General features: G+C 49.2%; 10 protein-coding genes across 10 annotated transcripts; 5 read left to right on the top strand and 5 right to left on the bottom strand.

Annotated features, from left to right (window-relative positions):
- Positions 1-325: 325 nt before the first annotated feature.
- Positions 326-1,462, top strand: LOC6591260 (transmembrane protein 177). The gene is made up of 3 exons (XM_002015760.2): positions 326-508; positions 571-1,027; positions 1,084-1,462. Exons 1-3 carry the CDS (start codon positions 336-338, stop codon positions 1,426-1,428), a joined length of 975 nt encoding a protein of 324 aa, XP_002015796.1. The 5' UTR covers positions 326-335; the 3' UTR covers positions 1,429-1,462.
- Positions 1,463-1,535: 73 nt separating this feature from the next.
- LOC6591259 lies at positions 1,536-3,453 on the bottom strand. Its single transcript, XM_002015759.2, has one exon. The coding sequence runs from the start codon at positions 3,434-3,436 to the stop codon at positions 1,640-1,642; it is 1,797 nt and encodes a 598-aa protein (XP_002015795.1). The 5' UTR covers positions 3,437-3,453; the 3' UTR covers positions 1,536-1,639.
- Positions 3,454-4,264: 811 nt separating this feature from the next.
- Positions 4,265-5,421, top strand: LOC6591258 (probable cytosolic iron-sulfur protein assembly protein Ciao1). Its single transcript, XM_026985344.1, has one exon. The coding sequence runs from the start codon at positions 4,302-4,304 to the stop codon at positions 5,307-5,309; it is 1,008 nt and encodes a 335-aa protein (XP_026841145.1). The 5' UTR covers positions 4,265-4,301; the 3' UTR covers positions 5,310-5,421.
- Positions 5,342-6,322, bottom strand: LOC6591250 (DNA excision repair protein ERCC-1). The gene is made up of 2 exons (XM_002015757.2): positions 5,729-6,322; positions 5,342-5,652 (listed from the first exon to the last, which is right to left on the bottom strand). Exons 1-2 carry the CDS (start codon positions 6,320-6,322, stop codon positions 5,464-5,466), a joined length of 783 nt encoding a protein of 260 aa, XP_002015793.1. The 3' UTR covers positions 5,342-5,463.
- Positions 6,323-6,685: 363 nt separating this feature from the next.
- Positions 6,686-8,210, top strand: LOC6591249 (eukaryotic translation initiation factor 3 subunit M). Its single transcript, XM_002015756.2, has 3 exons — positions 6,686-6,769; positions 6,891-7,070; positions 7,126-8,210. Exons 1-3 carry the CDS (start codon positions 6,725-6,727, stop codon positions 8,062-8,064), a joined length of 1,164 nt encoding a protein of 387 aa, XP_002015792.1. The 5' UTR covers positions 6,686-6,724; the 3' UTR covers positions 8,065-8,210.
- Positions 8,132-9,595, bottom strand: LOC6591248 (GDP-fucose protein O-fucosyltransferase 1). Its single transcript, XM_026985849.1, has 2 exons — positions 9,478-9,595; positions 8,132-9,413 (listed from the first exon to the last, which is right to left on the bottom strand). The coding sequence occupies exons 1-2, from the start codon at positions 9,593-9,595 to the stop codon at positions 8,323-8,325; spliced, it is 1,209 nt and encodes a 402-aa protein (XP_026841650.1). The 3' UTR covers positions 8,132-8,322.
- A 134-nt stretch (positions 9,596-9,729) lies between these two features.
- On the top strand, positions 9,730-11,592 carry LOC6591247 (cysteine--tRNA ligase, mitochondrial). The gene is made up of 2 exons (XM_002015754.2): positions 9,730-9,777; positions 9,836-11,592. Exons 1-2 carry the CDS (start codon positions 9,767-9,769, stop codon positions 11,493-11,495), a joined length of 1,671 nt encoding a protein of 556 aa, XP_002015790.1. The 5' UTR covers positions 9,730-9,766; the 3' UTR covers positions 11,496-11,592.
- LOC6591246 (transmembrane protein 39A) lies at positions 11,543-13,129 on the bottom strand. The gene is made up of 4 exons (XM_002015753.2): positions 12,820-13,129; positions 12,521-12,753; positions 11,893-12,454; positions 11,543-11,832 (listed from the first exon to the last, which is right to left on the bottom strand). Exons 1-4 carry the CDS (start codon positions 13,087-13,089, stop codon positions 11,566-11,568), a joined length of 1,332 nt encoding a protein of 443 aa, XP_002015789.1. The 5' UTR covers positions 13,090-13,129; the 3' UTR covers positions 11,543-11,565.
- Positions 13,130-14,081: 952 nt separating this feature from the next.
- On the top strand, positions 14,082-14,505 carry LOC6591245 (cytochrome c oxidase assembly factor 5). The gene is made up of 2 exons (XM_002015752.2): positions 14,082-14,332; positions 14,406-14,505. The coding sequence occupies exons 1-2, from the start codon at positions 14,132-14,134 to the stop codon at positions 14,445-14,447; spliced, it is 243 nt and encodes an 80-aa protein (XP_002015788.1). The 5' UTR covers positions 14,082-14,131; the 3' UTR covers positions 14,448-14,505.
- Positions 14,450-18,372, bottom strand: LOC6591244 (ATP-dependent RNA helicase DHX8). The gene is made up of 2 exons (XM_002015751.2): positions 15,141-18,372; positions 14,450-15,075 (listed from the first exon to the last, which is right to left on the bottom strand). Exons 1-2 carry the CDS (start codon positions 18,355-18,357, stop codon positions 14,528-14,530), a joined length of 3,765 nt encoding a protein of 1,254 aa, XP_002015787.2. The 5' UTR covers positions 18,358-18,372; the 3' UTR covers positions 14,450-14,527.
- Between the last annotated feature and the right edge of the window lie 154 nt (positions 18,373-18,526).

Raw genomic sequence — 18,526 nt, 5'->3', positions numbered from 1 at the left:
CGTCGCAGAGAGAGCACCAATGTGGCCGTCTGAACTTGACCCACTTAAGCCCCCTCTATTTAAACGTTCAACGACTTGAGGTAAATGGCGGCAAATATTACTTTGATTGAATAATTTGGTGGATTTAAGTTGGCATGTTAATTTTGTTTGGGTAATCAGTATTGCTTTCTGCGGCTTACCTCAAGTTGATCAGCTAATCAATATAGGGTTTTTAATGGTGCGCTAAGAGGGTTAAGGTGATTATTCAATATTCAAAAATGTTGTTTTGATCAATTTTTTTGACGAATATCAATGAAAAAGTTCCGCTGATCCAATATACATAGAATAGATAAGATATGCATATAGCACCGAAATCTTCTGGTGGCTTCTTTGCCTACTTCAAGACTGAACCTGGACGCAGACTAGTCTTTTACACAGCGGGAGCCACGACTATTGGCCTATTTGTTGGAAACTTCCTCCCCCACACATTTGGACTAAAATATTACCGCGATTTCGTGCAATGCTACCAGTAGGTGAGAAAATGGCTGGTTTTAAGAAGCCAATCTAATGATTTCTGACGCTTTATTTCAGACATGGCGTGGAAAGGCCCGTGCCTGAAGCAGTGAAGAAACGCCTGGAACAAGCGCTGGATAAACTGCAGGTGGAACCCTTTGAGCGCAAGTTCGTCAAACCCTTCACCGTGTTCGGCTTCGATCTGTTTCAAGCTGGGACCACGAAATTCCGATTCGGGTCCGCTCTGGGCATACCTGTGAACTACGCTTACGACAGTCCCGCAGAGATAAAGAGGCCTGATATCCGCTTTAGGGACAAGCAAATTAACTGGAGCTCTCCCAGCGGAAAGCTGCTGGAACAAGCTATTGTTTTGACCGAAGATGAGCAGGTGTTTGGCCTGAGCAAGGCCATCCTCCAGTTGCAAACGTATCGTGTGCTGCTTAACTCGATATTCCCCACCGTCAGCTTTCTCATGGTCTACACCATTGGGCATTATCTGAACCTGCGCCTTAATCTGTTTGCCCGTCATGGCAGCGTAAGTACTTGGGTGGACGAGAGATTTGTGTAATCATTTGGCTTTTTTCTTCTCAGGTCCGCTTTGTCCTCTACTCCATACTGGGTCTCTTCGGCGTCGGCAGTTGGACGTTCATGAAAGACTTTAATCAGGTGTCCACGGATGCTGAGATTGACAAGAAGCTGGCCACCTTGGGGCCGCAATTTGTGGCCGCAGGGGCCAGCTTCTATGATAAGCATTTGAAGAAGAACATTGCGTTGAGGGAACTCATTGGAGATAATACCTACACCGCCTTGGGCAATGAGAATTATATGCTGCGTCAGAAATCCATGCCGTTGACGGCACGCAAGTCCTTTTTCTTGGAAAAGTTGCAAGAGCTGCATAAGACGCAAGCCCAGCAGCCACCGACCGAGTCCCAATAAACATATTTTTTGTTACACTTTGAACGATTTATAATTTAGTTTTATACATTTAACATTTAAATGGAATAATTTATAACAGTGGAGAGCTGTCCTTTTGACGTTTCACATTGCATATGTCCCATAAATTGACTAGATTCATGCGCCCGACCGCTGGAATGGTATTATGGAATATTAAGCTTTCTAACGTAACATGCATCATATTCATATAGATTTAAAATGTCTCCTCCCCTACCACATCGCTGATAGTGGCCACCAAACGTCGGGCATGCTCTACAGCGCAGGTGGCTGTGACCAGTCCCAGATGGATGCAGAACAACTCGTATACCCGAACCTTGCCAGGCGCCAGCTTAGGGAAGCAGAGCTCAGCCAGATCAAAGTAATAGTCCACCGAGAGGGCACCAGGCTCGGTTGGCGCCTTTGCGGTACTGCCACTGGAAGCAGCTGATGCAAGAAAATGGTGCTGAAGGTCCAGAGTTGGGCTGAGGACGCCGCCCGACTGATCCTCGAACCAGAGGAAGTACGAGTAGTGAAAGACTTTGTCCTTCCACATGACTGTAGTCTGGCCCTTCTTGAGATACCTTCGGGCAAACTCTACCATATTCCATAGTTTTGTTTTCGTAACCAGCTGATTCGGTCGGAGATCGGGGCCCAACATTTGTCCGCTGCTGCGATTCACGTACATAAAGTGAACCAGGCCGGGAAAGTCCTCCAAGTAAGCATCAATGGATATATTCCGTGTAGCCTTTACAGCCAAAAACTCTGCAAATTCTAGCAACTTGGCCTCGACAAGACAGCCAAACTCGTATAGGTGATCCAGGTGCGCGCTTGAGCTATCGCACGAGGCCAGTGTGAAGAGCTGTTTTAGCTCCTCTATAAACGAGGGCACGTTCGACTCAATCCTCACAAGCAGCTCCCGCTCAAAGTTTTTAAAGTACTCCATGTACATTTTGCGAAGATTTTCCCACTTAGCAGTAAACTTTTTAATGCAGCTCTCCAATTCATTCAAGTCGCCACACGTCTGTTTCAAATGCCGCTTCAGGGCAGCAAAAGTTTGTACAATAAAGGGCTCCAAATTTTCAAAGGCTGGCTTCAAAGCGTCCGAGTCTCCTTGTTGGTGCACTGTATTGATTTTTTGCACCACAAAGAAGCAGTCGTAGATGCAACTGGTTAGCGGCATATTCGCGTACTCGATGACCTGGAGGAGCACCTGGTTGCCATGCAAGCGGGAAATGTGCACAATGGTGGGTACACATCCAGAGTTCTCGTCGTGGGAAGCGCCTTGCAGAAAGACCGGCACAGCACTTTGCGATGGAGAATTCAGAGACTCAAGCGCCCGTGACAAAATGCTCAGAAAAAGAAGATCGGATGCAGCCAGCAGCACTGCGTGTTTGGTGCTATTGACGGCTACCAGTTTGTTGGAGACCATCAGCAGGACATGGGCCCGGGGTAGTCCGTCCTGGCGCAGCTGCTCCAGCGTAGCATCAAGTGTCAAGTGAATTGTTCTCTTTAGTTCCTTGTTGATCACCAGCTTGGGTATGGCCTCGATTAAATATGCCTGCTCTTCCTGTGAAAGCAATGTTTCGTAGCACTCGAGGCACTGCGTCAGCAGCTCCTGTTGCCCTGCCTGGGCCCCAAAGATGTTCGCTCCATAGCAATAGCGCGATAGAGTGATTGCTACGCCCATCTGTCGCGTCAGCGTGTCGACTGGCATGTGTCCAATCTTCAGGAAGGTAAATCCCAAAAGTTCCCCAAAAACCAAATTGAATCCCTTTTCGCACTGGAAGCTGGAGTACGCGTTGTCAAACTGGCATTGCATTATCTTTTGCGAGCTGATGATGGGGCTGAAGATTTGCACCAGGATGTTACTGTTAATCGGACAGCTGGGATCGGGGGCAGACTCCAGCAGACCTTGAGTGACGGCCACATCGCAGATTTTCTCGGTCAGTGGAGCGTTCAGTTTTTGATAGACAACATCGTTGCCGCTGTTAAATACGATTAAGCCGTTCATTTTATCATCATTTAATTTGCAAAACAGGAAAATACAGGATACACAAATTTCTTCACTGGTGCTGGGTAACGTAACAGAATGCGGAATGTAACTCTTGCACCCACCCCCAGTCCTGCCCTTTTAGCTTATTTTAAGCTATATTTTGCTTATTTTAAAACCAAATAGCTTGAAAAATAATTTATATGCTTATAGCTTGAAATTTCATTTAGCTTATTTTGGCTCCAAAAAATTGAGTACAAAACAATTTGTTTTTTTTTTTTTTATTGTATTGTAATATTTGTTAATTTACATTACATACAAAAATTAATTTACGAAGTGGTTACGCAATGTGACCCCAAAAAATCGTACTGTTGTTTTTGTAAGTCAACAATTGGCGCCAAGTTGTGCGAATTACGGCAGCAACATATTGCGTCCAATGCAAGCATGGCACAAACTAACAAAATAGTTTTTATCAGAAAGTCATCAAAAACAGAGGAGCAGGAGGCTGCAGTTTGTTTTTACTTTGCTGAGCAATCGGCCATAGTATAGTGAAATGGGAAAAACCATGTCATTACCTTAATTCAAAATTTAAAAAAAAATGTATCAATAAAATTCAATGAACCATTATTTTGATGTGTTTTAGCCTATTATTTTTAAGCCATTTTGTTTTTTACTTTTTAGCTTATTCTAGCTTATTTTGTTCTTCAATCTAGCTTAAGGTGACTCTAAAATCTGGCAGAACTGCGCACTCCCACCCCCGCCAAAAGTCAGTGTTGTTCGGCAGCAATAGAAAATCAGCTGTTGATGACTGACCTTCTTCTTACCACATGCGCTTTTGTTATCAAAAACTCCGTGAAAGATCAAGTTGAATTTAGTTATTGTAAGCATGGGACGTTTAATTTTGGAGCACACTCTACAAGGACACAAGGGACGGATTTGGGGTGTGGCCTGGCATCCGAAGGGGAACGTCTTCGCTTCTTGTGGCGAAGACAAAGCCATACGCGTATGGTCTCTGTCGGGGAATACTTGGAGCACGAAAACCATTCTCTCGGACGGACACAAGCGCACCATACGCGAGATACGCTGGTCCCCATGCGGTCAGTATTTGGCCTCGGCCAGCTTTGATGCAACTACAGCGATTTGGTCAAAGTCCTCTGGGGAATTCGAATGTAATGCTACGCTGGAGGGTCACGAGAACGAGGTGAAGAGTGTTAGTTGGTCGAGGTCCGGTGGACTATTGGCCACTTGCTCCCGGGACAAGTCTGTCTGGATCTGGGAAGTGGCAGGTGATGATGAGTTTGAATGCGCCGCCGTACTAAATGCTCACACACAGGATGTCAAGCGTGTGGTGTGGCACCCGACGAAGGATATTTTGGCATCCGCCTCATATGATAATACCATTAAAATGTTTGCCGAGAGCCAGTTGGACAGCGACTGGGATTGCACCGCCACATTGTCCTCCCACACGAGCACAGTTTGGAGCATTGACTTTGACGCCGAGGGCGACCGGTTGGTCTCCTGCAGCGATGACAAAACGCTCAAGATTTGGAGAGCCTACCATCCGGGCAACGATGCTGGCATAGCCACGCCAGATAAACAATCCGTTTGGAAGTGTGTCTGCACCTTGTCTGGTCAGCACTCGAGAGCCATCTATGATGTGTCCTGGTGTAAGCTGACGGGATTGATTGCCACCGGCTGTGGTGATGATGGGATTCGGATATTTAAGGAGACCAGCGACTCCAAGCGAGATGAACCAACATTCGAGCAACTCACCGCAGAGGAGACTGCTCATGAGCAGGACGTCAACGCGGTGGAGTGGAACCCTGCTGTAGCCGGACAATTGATCTCCTGCAGCGATGACGGCACCATCAAGATATGGAAGGTGGCTGATTAGCAATCCGATCAATGTGTTGTAGGTCATAAGTGTTTAAGCAAAGAGTAGTTTGATTTTTATACGAATAAAGTTTCTTCCTAATAAGAAATAAAAGTATTTAAATTACAGATAATCTTGACCTAATAATGATTTTTCTCTTAAATAATCTCAAATACTACTTGTTAAGAAAGGGTTCCTGCAGGGTTTTAAATAACCTTTTGGCCTTACGGGGCCCCAGACCCATCACCTGTGACAGTCTCTCCTCACTGGCAGTGATCACATTTCCCAGGTTGCCAAAAGTCTGAAGAAGCGTGACGGCATCCGTTTTGTTCACAGGCTTGATGTTGGTCAGAGCGGCCACCAGCTAAGATCAACAAGCATTATTAATATTATGAGCATATTTAGGAGTATACATATTTGATAACATTGTTGTACTGCACCTTTTGATGAGGATTCGATTCTACTCGTTCCATTATCAAGTCAGGTGGTCGCTTTTCAAACTGCTTGTAGGTTTCAATTATTTTGCCAGCCTCCTCTGCATTCCAGGCCAGCATCATGGTAAGATCTGCTAGCAGTGATATCCGAGTCAAGCTTTTAAGAGCGTTGTGCGGCTCCGGCGTGTCTACTTGGACCAGCAAGACACGTAGCTCGTACATCTTGCCCAGAGCCTTCAGTCGCTGACAAATGTAATCTGGATTGAGATTGTGATACTTGAGCGATAGGAAAAGGATGCAGGAAGTGCGGCCCACAACATAGTCGGGTACAATGTCATCGCGAAATTCCAGAGGTACGTTCTGTATAGATTTTAGTATTGGATTGCCTCGCTGCTTGCTGTGGACAAGGACGCTGTGAGGATTTGAAGCCGGCTTGGCGACTGTTATTGAAGCGGAAGTGTTGTTGCTGCTATTAGCGGTTGATGTCGCAGCGGGAACGGGCTGGATGGTACTGGGCTGCACCTTAGGCTTCTTGGGCGATGTGGGCATTTCCATGGAGCCCAAAACATCATTAAAAGAATCGTCGTCGAAATCATCCATTCTATCCTTCTAAAACAGCCGGAAAATTGTATTACGTTTTCCGGCACTGTTTTTTGTGCCATCTGGCAGCTCTGTCATTGTTTGGCTGTTTTGGCTTCTTAAAAAGAGATACGTAGACAAAAAAATTCCATATATCTATGACTTGGAATCATACATTGAAAATTCAATTAGATGTAGAAGATCTACTTTCGAATTGATGCTGGGAAAGTTATAACTTTTTTGCGTTATATTCTTAATATCTGCTGGCGCTGGCCTGCAGAACGAAAGCAGCTAGAATAACGCCACTTTGGCATCACTGTTAGCTCTCTTTCCTTTTTCGACTGTCATAGCACCGAAGTGTGTGCGTGCGTGTTATTTTCAACAAGATTTGATTCAATAAATTGGAATACAATTATTAGCAATATGACTTCGCATCCGGTTTTCATTGACCTTTCCTTGGACGAGCAGGTAAAGTTTGAGTGACAGCTATGTGTCCCGTTTTCGACGGACTAAACCGAATTTGAGGTTATGTTGTCCCGAAAGGGTGCAAAACAAACGGGAAGCTAATATTTAAACAAATTCGCAATAGGTGCAAGAGCTGCGCAAGTATTTCAAGAAGTTGGGAGCTGAAATCTCATCGGAGAAATCCAACAAAGGCGTTGAAGATGATTTGCACAAAATCATTGGCGTCTGCGATGTTTGCTTTAAAGATGGAGAGCCTTCTCAGATCGACGGCATCCTCAATAGCATAGTGTCCATAATGATAACGGTGAGTAAGCATCAGAGAATTCAAGATGCAGGTCTTAATTACTTCTGATTTGTAGATCCCCCTGGACCGCGGAGAGAACATTGTGTTGGCGTACTGCGAAAAGATGACCAAGGCGCCGAACCAGCCGCTGGGCAAGGTGTGCTTGCAGTCGCTGTGGCGTCTGTTTAACAATCTGGACACGGCCTCACCCTTGCGCTACCATGTCTACTACCATCTGGTGCAGGTGGCCAAGCAATGCGAACAGGTTTTGGAAGTCTTCACTGGAGTGGATCAGCTAAAAACTCAGTTTGCCAATTGCCCGCCATCCTCTGAACAAATGCAGAAGTTGTACCGCCTGCTCCATGATGTCACCAAGGATACTAACATGGAGCTCTCTTCCAAGGTAATGATTGAGCTGCTGGGCACATATACGGCTGACAATGCCTGTGTGGCACGCGAGGATGCCATGAAGTGCATTGTCACCGCCCTGGCCGATCCCAATACATTCCTGCTGGATCCGTTGCTAGCGTTGAAGCCAGTGCGCTTCTTGGAGGGCGATCTCATCCACGATTTGCTTTCCATTTTTGTCTCTGACAAATTGCCATCGTACGTTCAGTTCTACGAGGATCACAAGGAGTTTGTCAACTCTCAGGGACTAAACCACGAACAGAACATGAAGAAGATGCGCCTGCTGACGTTCATGCAGTTGGCCGAGAGCAATCCAGAAATGACCTTCGATACCCTGACCAAGGAGCTGCAAATCACCGAAGATGAAGTGGAACCCTTCGTCATCCAGGTGCTCAAGACGAAACTGGTGCGTGCTCGCTTGGATCAGGCCAACCGCAAGGTACACATTTCATCGACCATGCATCGTACATTTGGCGCACCGCAATGGGAACAGCTGCGGGACTTACTGCAGGCCTGGAAGGAGAACCTGAGCTCAGTCCGTGATGGTCTCACAAATGTTTCATCCGCGCAATTGGATTTGGCCCGCACACAAAAGCTGATACACTAGGCAGCCGTCATAAATGGTACATAAAAACGAAACATAATCGAAATGATTGGCCAAGAAAAAACAAATATTTCGGGGCGTTTGAATTACAAACTAAATTATTTTCAAGAATGCGTAGAAAGCTTGAATAAATTTCTAAGTAAATCGAACGTAAAAGCCATTTCTCGTTAAATGCGTGGATTGGATTACTTTTCTAGCTTATCACTACAGTAGGTCCTCGTCTGTCTGCATTGCGTTTAAGCTGAGATTTTTCCAGGAGATTTATAGCTCCTCATGCGCCTTGGACTGCTGGCGGTCCTTCTCCTTGGGGAAGGACCAAAAGTAGGATGGAAAGCCGTGAGAGTCCCTCTCACGTTTCACAAATGCGCTATACGATGAGATACAGTTTCCAATAAAATGATTCGATTGCCCCAAAATGGCCAAATCTAAATAAGGATCATCTTCGGGCAGCCTGTGCACGGAGATGCCCATGCGGCTGAGCGCCGCATTTAGCTCTCCGATCATGTGATTAGCATCGGATGCCACAAATACGGATTTTATCTCATTGTTGGGCTGCGTCTGGCGCACATTTTTGATGGTCCTCTTTAGCTGTCGCACTATCGATTCCTTGGTCTGCATGCAGAGCTCGGGATAGAGAGATCCCCGCTCGTTCTTGTAGCCCAGGCACTGGGGCGACGCGAACAGATGCTGGCTATCCTTGACGTGCTCACAGGCCCTCACCCAGTCGATGCCATTGCGCAGGTGGATGCCCACGAAAGCTCCCCGGGGCAGTACTTTCCGGATAAAGTCCCTAGCAGCGTCCCTGTACTTGGCACTCCATTGCATATGCTTCTGTAGCTCACGGTTTTCAAACTGGACAGGGAAGCTGGCTGGGGCGCCTGTAAAGGCCAGAACTGGCCAGGAGTCGGCTGGGTATTTGCTTTGCCACTTGGTTGCCATGGAGCTGTGGTGTACATCAAAGTGCAGCGGTCCATAGAACTCCGACTTGACAAAGTCAATGTTGTAGGTGTCCCAGAAAGGCCCAAACGGATTTCCATCCTTGGCATGGCAGTTGGGCTGGTCCGGATTGTTTTTCTCCTGCTGTAGGCTCTTGCGCTCCATGTAGCAGAAGGACACACGCTCCGATTCCGGCCAGATGTCGTCCGCCAGATGCCACATAAAGTCCGACATCAGTATGACCCGATGGTAATCCTTGAGCGGCTCCACGTCAAAGTACGTATTGAAGGGCACCTGTCGGGAGCGCATTTCACCCTTGCGATACTCCACCCATGGTGGTAGGATAAGGGTGCGATTCAGACCCTTAGCAAAGGCCAATGAGCCGAGAAAATGGTCAGCTTGGTTGCCAAAGCGCCCTAAGGGGGAGTATCAATACTGTACTTGAATACAGATCCAACAAAGATCCAACGCCAGACTTACCCATGCAGGGACAGTAGGTGAGATAGCCGTTGGGATCGCGCTCCAAATTGGCCCATGCTGCTGCTGTTACAGTGCAAATTAAATAAATAAAAGGGAACTTTAATTTAAGCCACTGCATTCTGCCGGCTTCGTCTTCATCCAATTCAGACTGGGTGGCAGCTCCACGCGCTAAGCGACTGTATTGAATGGTCTGGCAGCCTTCGTCAATCCAGTCAATTGTTGATTGTTGTTATTGTTAAAAATTCATTTAGATATTTAAAATTTGTAAAAAATTGGGACGAACAGAAACATGTTGAGTCAGTAAGTAAGATAGCTACCCTGCCAGTTGGCCAATAATAATACCTCAGTGTCTTCGCAGTTACAGCAAAGAGGTGCTCCTCAGACACTGGTCCTGGCGGAACTTTCAGTCCTGCCGACGAAACTTCAGCGAGAGCCCCACAGAGCCGCCGCCGTACCACTGGCACAAGCCCATGGGCCAGCATACGGACATAAGAATCTACAACAATGGAATGCGCCGGAAAGTTCCCCTTATACTACGTAACCCGAACATGGTCACCTGGTACACATGCGGCCCAACAGTCTACGACTCTGCCCATCTAGGCCATGCCAGCACCTATGTGAAGGTGGACATCATTCAACGCATTCTACGTAACTATTTCAATATAAATCTCGTCACTGCCATGAATATTACAGATGTGGACGACAAAATCATTAGAAAAGCCCGCGATTCCGGCTGCGATTGGCTGGGAATGGCCCGTACCTATGAAGCCGAGTTTAAACAGGACATGCTGCGTCTCAACGTCCAGCCACCGGACATACGCACCCACGTCACAAGCAACATGCCGGCGATTGTGCAATTCATAGAAGAGCTCATCAACGATTCGCATGCCTACGTGACGGAGGACAATTCTGTGTACTTTGACGTGTCCAAGTATCCACACTACGGCAAACTGCAGAGGCTGGGCATGAGCACCGAAGAGAAGTCGGATCTGTTTAAGCAGAACAGTGCGGACTTTGCTCTTTGGAAGGCCAAGAAGGAGGCTGATGAGCCCAGTTGGGCGGCTCCTTGGGGTGGAGAGGGTCGCCCCGGCTGGCACATTGAATGCAGTGCCATTGCCGGATTCTTTTTCGGCCACAAACTGGATTTTCATGCTGGCGGCCTGGACCTAAGGTTCCCCCATCACGAGAATGAGGAGGCGCAATGCTGTGTCCGCTACCAGACCGACCAATGGGTAAACTACTGGATGCACACGGGCCAGCTGTACATAGCGGGGGACGAGCAGAAAATGTCGAAATCCCTGGGCAATACCATATCCATCAGCGAGATGCTCCAGAGCTACACCTCCGACGAGTTTAGAATGGCCTGTCTGTTGTCCAACTACCGCAACGCAATGCCCTATAGCGAGCAGTTGATGCTGACCGCCCGTCAGACGCTGCAGCGTTTCAAGAACTTTCAGGCGGACCTCAGTGCCTATACGCAGTTCCTCAAGCCGATTCGGAAGCTGGATGAGGGGGCCCTCAAGGCACAGATCGCCCACATGGTAACCGAGTTCGACAGCAGCTTGCGTGATGACTTCGATACGGCGCGTGGCGTCAGCGTGCTGATCGATCAGATGACTAGCATAAGTCGCTGCATAAATGAGCAGCAAGTGGATGCCGAGGAAGAGCCAGCCTATTGCCTGGATCTCCTGACGGCAGCCGGCAACTACATAAACCGGGCCATGCTAACTTTTGGCATTACCAAACTGACCGAGACGGAGAGCCTTTCACAGGAGATACCATTACCGACTGCGGGTGGGGCTGTGGACCCCGCTCTTTTGATAGCGGACATCCTGGCCATACGCGGAAAACTGCGACGAGAAGCGATATCCGGGCAGCAGAAGAACATTCCCCTGTTGGCCGCATGCGACGAGCTGCGCAACCTGCTGGAACAACATGGCATCCAAATACGTGACCATAAAGAAGGCAGCTCTTGGGTCTACGCTTCTCGAGCCGCCGCCAGTGAACGCAAACAGTGAAAGCATTTGGCTGTGCCAAATGAAAACCCAAAATGGAAATGAGAGTGTTGTGTCTACGTCATGGTTATTATTACATAAATTCAGATCTGAGACTCAGTTTGAATGGTCGTTCGGGTGGGGTGCTGCCATGCTCAGCCTTGTACAGATCCTTGGTTATGAGATAGTCTCGGACTAGCTTGAAGAATGCTCCCATGCTGGTGAATGCCACAAAGCTGATGGACAGCACAAAGTGCCACTCGATGGTGGCCGGACTGAGAGAGGCGATCTCCACCAGCAATATGGCTGCCTGCAGAGTAGCAAGCGTCGAGTAAATGACAGTGGGATTGTGGAATAGTTTCTGTGGAGAGAGATTATCAGAATATGTAGTCCATGGGTGGGTGTCTCGGTCCACACTCACATAGAAGCGCACATGGCTGGCATTTCCGGGTGTGGCCACGGTCACCAGTCCCAGGCTGCGATAGAGTCCTCCGTTGTGCTTAACCACAATGCCATGACCGTAGGCCGTAAATTTCGACCAGGTGAACGCACTAGCGGCCACAATTAGTTGCGATGGCGCCGGGTCCCGGTCGATTCGCTGCCAGCAGCCCAAGTGCAAGGTGGCTCTGTGCAAAATGTCGCTGTACCTGGCGGGATATAGGTATGCGGCGCATAAACTAAACGCCCCCAGGCACACAATGATGCAATGCTGTGCGGCCCGCATCACGTTGTAGTTGACGTTCACGGCCAGACAACATGGCACCAGACCGCTGTAGTAGGCATTGAGCATTGAGGTGAATATGAGCTGTTTGAACCGTTTGTTGAAGTCGTGCCGCAGCGTCTCGATCTCCTCGCGAATGCGTACGGCGTTGGTAGTGCAGCTGTGGACAGGCATGTCGTTTATGTAGACACCGGGCAGCTCGAAGCGGGTGCGCAGAAATGGCTCCAGTTGGAAGCCAAAGATGAGCAGATAGATTATTACTCTGTGGAGAGGTAGACTCCATTGTGATATCATTTACAGATCAGATACGATTTTTAGGAATGCTTACGGATAGGTCAGGAAGAGCAGCAATACGTAGCTGTGCTTCTGATACAGTTTCAGAGCACACAAACCCAAGCCCAGCTGCACCAAGCCACCAAATGTGTACTTGATGGCCGTGCGTATTATATGTTGCGTCTTCTCGTTTGCCTTCACTTTGGCCAGCAGAACACAGTATACCAGCCTTCGCGTATTGAGTATGAGTATCAGATATCGTAAATACGGATCAATTAGCTCTATGTTCTGGAAGAAAAAGCAAAGGTTCTATAGACATCTATTCTATGCATGTAAAACTTTGGCGAAACCCACCACCATGTGCCTTGTGTGAGCCTGGGACAGCCACCAGTTTGTGCGATATATGTTTATGAACTGCACAATGGCTGCTCCCATAGTAAAGGCACACATTATCAGCTCGCTTAGCCACTCGGATGTGTTGGAGTGTTCCGGAAATGGTACATGTTTGGGCATGGTGCTGCCCGGCGTCTGGGCCGGTGGCGTTTTGCCGCCAACCATGTTCGCGTAGACGTCCTGGGCTTCGCTGGAGCTGCTGCCGTCACTGCTGCGCTCTTCATAAGCCATTTTAAGTTAGCCAATTGTGTTCCCTAGGACTTGCAACTACATTTAAACAATTTCAAGTATTCAATGTTTTTGTGCGGCTGGAAAACAACAAAATGTACTAGTAACAGTGCTGTTAAACACCAATCAGCTGATGGTCTCAGTGGTGCCAGATTTAGAGAGTTACCATAAGTAGATTGAAGATAAAATAAGCTAGAATAAGTAAAAAGTAAAGCAAAAATAGCTTAAAAATAATAGCCATAAAACACATCAAAATAATGGACAATTGAATTTATTTTTTTTTTTAATTTTTATATAAAGTAATAACATGGTTTTTTCCTTTTCATTATGCTATGGCCGAGTGCTCAGCAAAGTAAAAACAAACTGCAGCCTCCTGCTCCTCTGTTTTTTAAGTCTTTCTGATAAAAACTATTTTGTTAGTTTGTACAATGCTTGCATTGGACCACTAACCATACTGTATGGTTAGTGATTGGACGCAATATGTTTTTTTTAGCGACAGCATGCTGCCGTAATTCGTACAACTTGGCCCCAATGGTTGCCTTACAAAAGCAGCAGTACGATTTTGTGGGTCAGTTGGCACATTGCGTAGCCACTCCTTAAACTCATCGATATTTAACCAAAAATTGTGGAAATATAAATACATATTTATATATGCAAACGGAAATTTTTCAACGAAAAATTACCATACATTTATACACAAAATTGGATGATATTCCAATATACGAACAACAAATATGATTTTTGTCTGATTTCTCAATAAAAATGAACAAATATTACAATACAATCAAAAAACATAATATTGTTTTGTACCAAATTTTTTGGAGCCAAAATAAGCTAATGAAATAGATTTCAAGCTAGAAGATTTCATATATTTTTCAAGCTTTTTGATTTTATAATAAAATCAAATCTAGCTTAAAATAAGCTAACATGGCAACAGTTGATGGTCTAGCAACACTGGGCCAAACACAGTTATCTCAGCTGGATTTGGTTTTGTAACTTTAAATTGAATTGAATTTAAATAAAGTTCCTCTAGCCAGCGCCTGAAATGATGCGCTACGAGGGCAACGAAAAGTTGGCCGACGAAACTGCCTGTGCCGGAGTGCGTGCCGACCTGAAAATGTGCCTGTTAGAAAGCGATTGCTGTCGAGTGGACCGCAAAACGCCGCGCCAGTGCCTTATGGATAACAACGTTCCGCCTGAGTGCCAGGTGCTCCGCAACACCTTCTACGAATGCAAGCGCTCTCTGGTAGGTCCTGACGTCTGACATGTGAAAGGGTGAATTAATTTGGAACCGACTTTAATTCATCCCACCATTCCAGCTGGACAACCGACAACGCTTTCGCGGACGCAAAGGCTACTGATCTTCAAACTTAATTTGATATATTTCTAAGTGTTTAAAATACAAATAATTCTACAATGGACAAATGGGCCAGCAGTTGAATTAGTTGCGACGCCGCCGCACGCGCGATATGCGCCATGCGTTCGGCTCCTCGTACTTGTTGTAGAGCGGTTCCAGGCGCTGGTTCTTCTTGAATTTGCTCAGCTTGGTGGGGTCCGAGAAGCGGAAGAAGGACGGGGCAAACTCCACCAGCCACTTGGGATCGATGGTGGTCACCTCGCGCATATACTCCTTGGTGGTCTGCACCAGTTCGTGATAGATCACCCACTCTGGCTGTCGATTGAACAGAGCGCTCGATGGATGAATGTACACCACCTGCGAGTCGACCAGGGTGCGGTAGCCCTCCTGTGGATCCTTTTTGGCCGCATTGCGGAAAAAGCCTGAGCAGACGGCCTTCTGGATGCGCACCGAGCTCTTGCCCGCCGATACCACGTCCAGCTTATGCCTATCCATGATGCCCAGCAGCTGCTTCCTCACATCCTGCGACCGTTTGAGTGTCCGGATCTGGACAAAGTTCTCGTAGCACCAGGCATTCGAGAACTTGTTGTTCTTCCAGCTGTTGTAAACGGCCAAGAGGGTAAGATGATCGCCTGTGTAAGGAGAAATTAGGTTGGTGTTAGGCATAATTCGATGTGATTGAATTGGGGGGACTCACCCTCGGCCTGGTTGAACTTGGCCTTCTTCTGATCGGCTAGGGCCTGCTTGTCCTTGGGCCTGTAGAACACATTTTGGACACTCAACATCGAGACAATGGTGAGGATCTCATCCGAGCACTGCAGAGCCACAGACATGATGAGCATCTTCGAGAGATTCGGCTCCAGGGGGAACTCGGCCATGCGCCGACCCAACCTCGTTAGCAATCCCTCATCATCCAGCGCGGACAGCGAATGCAACTGCTCGAGGGCCATCACCAGCGACTCCACGGGCGGGGCATCCATGAAGTCAAAGTGCAGCAGATCGTTGATGCCCATCGTCTTCAGCTGGAGCACTGTGGTGGCCAGATTCGTGCGCTGGATTTCTGGGACGGGCGTGGGTAGCATCTCATCCCGGTAGGCGCGCTCCGTGTACAGACGATAGGTTTTGCCCGGACCCGTGCGTCCGGCACGGCCGGCCCTTTGCTTGGCAGCTGCCTGGGAGATGGGCGTCACCACCAGAGAGTCCATGCCAGTCTTGGAGTTGTACACCTTCTGCTTGACAAATCCTGGATCCACCACATAGAATATCCCGTCAATGGTCAGCGAGGTCTCCGCAATGTTGGTGGCTATCACCACTTTGCGGCTGCCGGCGGGGGCCGGATCGAAGATGCGCGTCTGCATCTCGGAGGGAAGCGCCGAGTAGACGGGGAGTATTATCAGTTCGGGTACATCGGGTCCGAGGCTCTTCATGCGCTCGTAGAGGATCTCGCAGGCCGTGTCGATTTCCTCCTGGCCGGTAAGGAAGAGCAGAATGTCGCCGGGCGGCTCACGCAGATGGATCTGCATCACAGTGATCAGCGAGGCGTCCAGATAGTCTGTTTCCGGCTCTTTTGTGTACAGCACCTCCACGGGGAACGTTCGTCCGGGAATCGTAAAGATGGGAGCCTTGAAAAAATACTGCGAGAACTTCACAGCATCCAGGGTCGCGGAGGTCACGATCAGCTTCAGTTCGGGACGCTTCTGTACGGCCGTCTTCAGCAGGCCAAAGAGAACGTCCGTGTGGATGGTGCGCTCGTGGGCCTCGTCCAACATGATCACCGAGTAGGTCTTCAGCTCCGCCTCCATCAGGCACTCGCGCAGCAACATGCCGTCCGTCATGTACTTGATGATCGTCTCCGGGCTGGTGCAGTCCTCGAAACGGATGGTGTAGCCCACCTCCTGGCCCAGCCGGCAACCGTACTCCTCGGCCACTCGCTTGGCCACGGACATGGCGGCCACTCGACGCGGCTGCGTGCAACCGATCTTGCCGCGTGCCGTGAATCCGCACTCGCCCAGATATTGGGTTATCTGTGTGGTCTTGCCCGAGCCCGTCTCGCCGATGACGATCAGGATTTGATTGTCGGTGACGGCCTTGATCAGATCATCGCGCAGCTTGTATATGGGCAGCGACTGGCGCTGCTCGACCAAGGTGAGGTCCGTCTTCTTGCCAAAGGATGACTTCTTGCCGCCAATCACGTGCTTCTTCCACTCGGGCACCTCGGCGGGGGCGGCGCCCATGCCACGCATGTTGGCCGCCAGATTGCGAGTGTCCTCCTCGGGCAGCGGATCGATCCAGTTCTTGTTGAGGTTCGTGGGCAGGGCCTCCATTTCTTGTTCGCGCTGCAGCATTTTCTGCTCCCGCCGCTCCTTCGACAGGGCCGACTGCATCATGGCCGCCTGGGCCAACGAACCGTCGGGATTCTTGACAATTCTCACGGGCGATAGGTCGTGCAGGGCCCTGCCATGGCCCGAGAGGAATGGCGGCTCTTCCTCCACAATCTCAATCTCGATGTCCGCCTCGTCGTCCTCGTCCTTGGGCAGCAGACCTGTCTCCTCGTCAAAGTCCGGCATTTCGCTCCTGTCCAGGACCCCAGAGCTAATCATCTGTTTGATTTCCCATCGCTCGGGGCTGGAGATCCTGGTAACCCGCTTCCTTGACTCGTTCTCGTCCCCGTCCAGGCTGTTGCCCTGAAGATTTAGCATGGAGGTGCTGCTGCTGAAGGGACCATCTGGATTGCGGTCCCGCAGCGAGTCATCATCCTCGGGCGTGTGCGAGAGGGGATTCAAGTCCCTGCCCGACTCCTGATCGACCTCCTTCATGGACAGCGACACTTTTTGACCCGTCAGTGACATCACCTTGACCCTCACGGTCTGATTGCGGGCCACCACCTCGGTCACGTCGGTGACCCTGCCCTCGGCTCGCAGCTGCGAGATGTGCACCAGCCCCTCCCAGCGCTTGCGCAGTCCGAAGAGCTGGACAAAGCACCCGAAGGGCACTATGTTGGCCACCTTGCCGGAGTAGATCTTGCCAGCCTCGGGATCGTCGGCCATCACTGTGCTGGGAGGCGGCATTTTCTCCTGGCGGCGATCGTGGCGATCGCCAGAACGCGACCGACTGCGTTGTCGACGCTCGTGGCGGTCTCGAGAGCTGGACCTGCGGCGACCACGATCTCGCTCGCGATCGTCGCGGGATCTGCTTCGGCGGCGTTCCCGTTCCCGATCGCGGTGCTCGCGTGATCTGCTGCGTCTGCGGCGTTCTTTGTCGCGAGATCTACTCCTGCGACGCTCTCTATGTCGGTCCTCGCGTGATTTGCTCCTGCGGCGCTCCTTATTCCTATCCTCGCGAGATCTGCTCCGCTTCCGAGTATCCCTGGCCTTTTCGCGACTTCTGCTGCGTTCCCTTCGCTTGTGGGGTCGTTCTCTCGATTCCTTAATCTCTTTCTTATCCTCGGTCTTGCCCTCGCCAGGCGCCAGAGCCTCAAGCTCCATCATGGCCGCGTCCACGTCACTCAGGTCTGTCTTTTTGTCAACCGAATGCTTTTCCTTGGCTTCCTCGTCCTGGCCCTCGCTCTGGCTGTATTTATCGTTGGGCAGGGCCAGGCCAGGAAACATTTTCATCAGCTGCGATTTCTTGTCATCTTTGCTGCTGCCGGAGCCGATCTTCTCTTCGCTCCCGCCTCTCGGCCGACTGGGCCGCATTAAGTTGATGATGCGCTGCAGATTCTGGACGAGGGAGTCTGGAAACTCGGCGCCGTTCTCGAGCAGAGCCTTGCGGAATGCATCGTACGATTGATTCTTGTTCTCCAAATCGATGATGAACTCGGCCAGGTCCTTGTCATTGATGCCCAAGTGATTATCGAGCTCTGTGCAGATCTTCGAGACCAGCGACAGATACTCCAATTGCTGCAGCTCCTCCATCTCGGCAGAGCATTAACGATTTCGATTTCGACCTTTGCAAACTTTTCACAGCAATTGAACGCTTCTTTTCAACCAAAAAACCACAAACAAAATGCAACGCACGCCGACTTATCAGCTGTTCCTGGGCTGCAGGGTTGGCAAACAGAGTTGGCTTGTGCGTACAGTGGCA

This window comes from Drosophila persimilis, unplaced genomic scaffold (assembly GCF_003286085.1).
Source record: "Drosophila persimilis strain 14011-0111.01,24,50 unplaced genomic scaffold, DperRS2 tig00000002-arrow-pilon, whole genome shotgun sequence".
NCBI classification, from domain to species: domain Eukaryota; kingdom Metazoa; phylum Arthropoda; class Insecta; order Diptera; family Drosophilidae; genus Drosophila; species Drosophila persimilis.
Note: the sequence above shows the minus strand (reverse complement) of the source record. Positions and strands in the feature narration are given on the sequence as shown.